The sequence below is a fragment of the Morus notabilis genome, unplaced genomic scaffold (assembly GCF_000414095.1).
Source record: "Morus notabilis unplaced genomic scaffold, ASM41409v2 Scaffold1800, whole genome shotgun sequence".
Taxonomy (NCBI): Eukaryota; Viridiplantae; Streptophyta; class Magnoliopsida; order Rosales; family Moraceae; genus Morus; species Morus notabilis.
In genome coordinates this window covers 87,327-92,679 of record NW_010367030.1, presented here as the reverse complement: position 1 = coordinate 92,679, position 5,353 = coordinate 87,327, and the positions used below count along the sequence as shown (strand labels likewise).

Genomic DNA, 5,353 nt, shown 5'->3' with positions numbered 1-5,353 from the left:
TAAACTACCATTTCTTGTCAAACGGAGGAGAAAGACAAAGTATTCCCTTTTTATCTTGTGTGTGATGATTGCATTGATGGCAGTGCTAGGCCTTTATAAAGTTACCAGTGTAAGTGGTTACGTGCTACAATAAACTTTTGATTGGAGGTACGTGGAGCCTAGTATTCAGCCAGACGACAGTTGTGATGGTGAAAACCCCAATAGGCTTCAAAGACACGCAATTTCAGGTATTGACCTATACTTTTGGTGATACATGGAGCTTAGTGGAAATTCTAGTTTTGAGTTTCTCATTTGTTTCTATTTCAGGTTATATTAAAGGCTGAAGCAGGAAATTCACATACTTTAGAGCAAGCTTGCTACAAAGACCCTCTAAAAATCACAGCACTGGCAGAATTGGAAGAAGAGAATGCAGAAGTGAGTAGTCAGTTGGCTTGTTTGGAAGCAAGATCAACCGGTACAGCTAGAGGAAGGCAGTTTGAGTCTTTGGGGCTATCCAAACGTGAGCTCAAACCACTTAAGCCATCTATAGAAGAACCCCAATTTCTGGAGCTAAAGCGTTTGCCTTCCCACCTTTGATATGCATTCTTGGGGGAAGTAGAAATGCTACCAGTTATTGTATTAGCTGAACTAACTGAAGACTAGGAGCAGAAGTTACTTGAGTTGTTGAGGAACTTCAAAAAAGCAATAGGATTGACAAGTGCAGGTATCAAGGGAATTAACCCATCCGTATGCATGCATAAGATTTTGCTAGAGGAATGCTACAACAATTCTGTGGAACAACAAAGAAGGCTAAATCCAATCATGAAGGAATTTGTAAAGAAATAAGTCATTAAATGGTTGGATGTAGGGATCATTTGGTTCCTATCTCTGATTTCAGGGCTATGCGAAATGCATGGAGTGGTATTCGAGGGTGGAAAGAAAAGGCTGAAGATAACTCGAAAGATTATTCCAGCTACAGTGGCTAGGATTTCACAAGAAAACAATGTTCAAAGAGCCATGTCTGACCACTCTGATAAAGACCCTCTAGAGACACCAACTCAACCTTCCTCGAGCAATCCCGCACCTCCCCCGAGCTCTAAGGATTCAGTGTCCAGTCGCTTATCCAGTTTAGAGAGCAGGATTTCTCTTGTTTAGCTAACTCAACATGGCATTCTTGAGGAGCGTCGGCTGGCCTGGAAAAGTCAGCAGGACGTGTGGAAGTATATGAAGGCTTGAGATGTTGCAATGCAAAGACACTTCAGGGAAAATGCCAAAAGGCTCCACAAATTCCCCAACTTTCCCACGCATGTTCTCGATCCCCCTGCTGGTCAGCTCGCCGATGACACCAATATTGCAGTGGAAGCAGATGAGTACGGCCAGATCACAGCTTGTGGACCTTTAGGGATGCCCCTCCACCCTCCTTTTTCTTGTGTTATTTCTTTTATATGTTTAGTTGATTTTTTTTTTTGTTGTGCCTTATTTCTTTTTCAGCAGTGAGGACACTGTTGATTTCAAGTTTAGGGGTGTATTTCCTATTTGTGTTGAGGCCAAGTTGTTTGATTTAGAATGGTTGTCTTCTTTTTTGTGTTTTGTTATTTTTAGCGTGTTTTGTGATGTTTTGTGTTTAGGGAGAACCTCTTTTTGTCAACTTTTGTAGTGTGAAGGGTGTGGGGTCTTCAATGATGAGGTAGGCTAAGTTAAGACATGCTTTTGTGATAGATTAACTTGAATTGGATATAAGTGAAAACCCATTGAACCTGACTTTTGAATGCAATTCTCTATGCAACTCTTTCCACAACATTCGTAGTGTTACTTCCCGAGAGCTTATTGATGGCTAGATTACTGTGAGAGCTTAAGTTTCTAGAATTGACCTAGAGACTCCTTTAAGGTGAAATTCTACAAAGCCTAGTATGAGCATGAGCCCCATGTTCACTAATGAAACCATTCTGTTCACTTTCGTTCAATATAAAAAAAAAAAATTTACTCCACTGTCTTGGTGCTTAGTAACCAAGAGTGAGCATGAGCCTCATGTTCACTTTTGTGTCAAACGGTAAACCGAGATAAGAGTATGCAAAGCACTTTGAGTTGCGATTTTGTTGAGTAATCGGGTGTCTTCATCACAAATGTTGGCATTCGCATAAAAAGGCAATTGTTGCATTACAAAGAAGTTTAAAAAAAAAAGAGAGAAAGACAAGAATAAAAATCAAAAGAATGGGGAATTAGGTATCAAGTTAAGAAGAAGTTGAGTCTTAAGTTTGATTCCAAGTGTTAGGTGATTCTTCATTAGTGGAGAAGGAGTCAATAGGTCAACACTTCTAGGCTTGATGATTGTGGTCTAGTTTGAAGTGGGTGATCGAGAAGGAAGCACTATTGATGTGTATGTGTACACACACGAGGGAAGAGCATTTAAAATGAAGGAGAAATGGGTCGATCTTATAATTCAAAGAAAGTTGGTGTAGAGCTTAAGCATGCAAAGGAAAAAAAAAAAAAAAAAAAAGATCCTCTGAGAAACTTAACCACACACCTTGAACCAACATGGTTGACTAAAAAGGGAATTCTTCTAATGTCATTTGTTTTTGTGCTTTTTTTTTTGTATTGTCATTTGTTTTGTAGTGTCATTGCTCGAGGACGAGCAATACTTTAAGTTTGGAGGTGTAATAACTGAAGGAATTAAAGTTATTTTAGGCATTTCTAGGCTTATAATTAGCTTATCCAAAGGTTTAGTTGTTAATTTTTTGCTTTATTTGCTCAACTTTTGGTTCATGTGGTGCACTCTGTTGAGATTTATTTGTGTGCTATTTCTGTGATATTTTTAAAGAAAAATGCTAACGTGTGTCCAAGAGGTGTCGTTTCTGATCTACAGGTTTTGTGAGGATAAATGTTGTAGCATTTGCTACAGTAAAAATATGACAGCAGGCAGATAGTGAATGACGTCAGCACATAACTTTGCGAGAGAATTAAAGAAAAGAGCACAGAAGATGGATTTCGTGCTTAGTCAGCTAGCCCCAACCTCTGAGTAGGAGCCACATTAGCATCCTTGATTGCCCTAAAGATAAGTGCACGTTATTTTCCTTAAGAAAAGTGCCGCTGGGGGCAATTGGAGGGCAGAGGAGAAAATAGAAACAGAGGCACCAAGTGAACCAAGAGGCAGCAGAGAGCAAAAAGAAAACCAGAGAGAAAGAAAGAAAGGAGGACCAGTACTGGAGACTAATTGGAGCTGAAATTAGGAGAAGAATAGCTAGAAGAGGACACCACCATTCTTTGGAATTCATTTTTGTCGTTACTTTCATTCTCCTAATTTGGTTTATTCTTCCTCTTTCTGTACTTGAAGGATGATTGTCTATTTTGTTGTGTTTAACCAGACAAGTATGAGCTAGATATATTTGGCTGGGATGATAAAGTACCCAGATATGTAATTTGACGTTATGTATGCTCACTTTTGCTAAATTGATACTAATTAGTTTGTTCAATAATCTCTCTTGTTCATTGTTTGTTTATTGACCGGCCATCATAAGCAAACTATAATGCTTTTAATTTGCTGGAAAGTTGATTGGGGTTATATCAATATTGAACAATGTGTTGTTTAGCTAAATTTCATAAAGAAGTCTAGTTGATTTGTGAGTAGTATAGGAATATACACTTGTCTCACATAGGCCAATTGAAACCTATGCTTAACACAACCTCATAGCAAAAGTCGTAGCATAAATAGCCCAAGTTGCAGTGAAGGGGAAATTGAGTCCCAATCCCTCACATAGATTGATTTTCACCTTTGATAACTGAGTGTGCATTTAGTTACTTCTGTTTACTGCAATTCTTTTAGTCTTTGTAGTTGAATCAAACCATTAAATTTGTTGACATTGCATCTCTTGGATCTTATTAGGAAAAATATTGATAACTTTCTCCATAGGAATGATACTCTGCTCATTCACTTTATTACTTGTTTGGCACGTGCACTTGCATAGTGAACTTTACACCGACAATGAACTCATTAGAAAGTGAGTTCGCTAGGCCACAAGCTCGTCAATATGCGAGCTTACTAGGCCGTGAGCTTGCCAGACCACGAGCATGTTGGATTAACATCGCTTTGTTGGTCCTTCCGGTGTTAAGGACATTTAGGCTTAGTGTGGTAGTGCGGTGAATTTTAAAAAAATTACTTTTAGTTGTGCTGAAGGAAGAATCAGCTGTTACAAAAAGAAGCTGAGTGTTTGGTAAACTATAATTACAGTAACTGTGTTGGTTCCAAAATCAATGTAATTGCGTTTAGTAAATAATGAGATTGAATTACTGTGGATAATTAAAAATTACGACATTATTATATTAAACTATAATATATATTTATTATTATATTTAATATAATATAAAAAACTATTATTATATAATTATGATATAGAATATAATAATATTATTAAAATAATAACTGAAATAATTGAAAATAATGATTATATTATACTATAATATAATATATATAATAACAATATAATATATATTTATTATTATATTTAATATAATACAAAAAACTATTATTATATAATATATTATATAACTATAATATGGAATATAATAATATTATTAAAATAATAAACGATTATATTATATTATACTATAAAATAATATATATAATTACAATATAATGTATAATTTTATTATTATTAATATAATAAATATAATTATATCAATTCAATATAATATATAATATATTATAAAATAATAATTACAATATCATATTATAATTATAATATCATATTATTAAAATAAATATAATATTATTATAATATCATATTATATGATAAAATAATAATATTATTAGAGTTATTAATATAATTATGATACTATTTTTTACAATATTACTATATATTATATTATATTATATTACGTGTTTAAATTTTAAATTAGGAAGATTGTAAATTTTAAATTTTATTAGGGGTATTATGAAAGTTTCATTAATTGTACTATGTTGATTCCCGCACAATCTAAAAGCTAAAGTTGTCTTTAGACTACTTCTGATTTTGGCTATAGATTCTTGAAAAATTTTTCAATAAACATTTTTAAGGAGATTTACCAAACACTAAAATCAATTTCTATTATAAGCAAAAGCTGATTTTGGGAGGGAAAAGTAATACCTAAAGCCTTACTCCTCCCTTATTTGGTAAGCAAGTTCTTTGTTTCCGAGCTTTAAGATTGTGCTAGGAGCTATAAGATTGAGCTAGAAGCTCTAGCGGCGAACTTCTAACCTAGAGCATGTTTGGTTGGAGGATTGAGGAATTCAGATCCTACGATTAAGGTTGAAACTGTGTTTGGAAGTCCAAAATAGGTTAGAATCAAAATGGGTGATTGAGATCATTTGGGCTCAATGATTGAGATCATTTTGGAATCA

At 34.5% G+C, this 5,353-nt stretch overlaps 1 protein-coding gene across 1 annotated transcript; it reads left to right on the top strand.

Annotated features, from left to right (window-relative positions):
* Positions 1-675, top strand: LOC21411247. Its single transcript, XM_024174567.1, has 2 exons — positions 1-227; positions 307-675. The coding sequence occupies exons 1-2, from the start codon at positions 186-188 to the stop codon at positions 574-576; spliced, it is 312 nt and encodes a 103-aa protein (XP_024030335.1). The 5' UTR covers positions 1-185; the 3' UTR covers positions 577-675.
* The last annotated feature ends 4,678 nt before the right edge of the window (positions 676-5,353 follow it).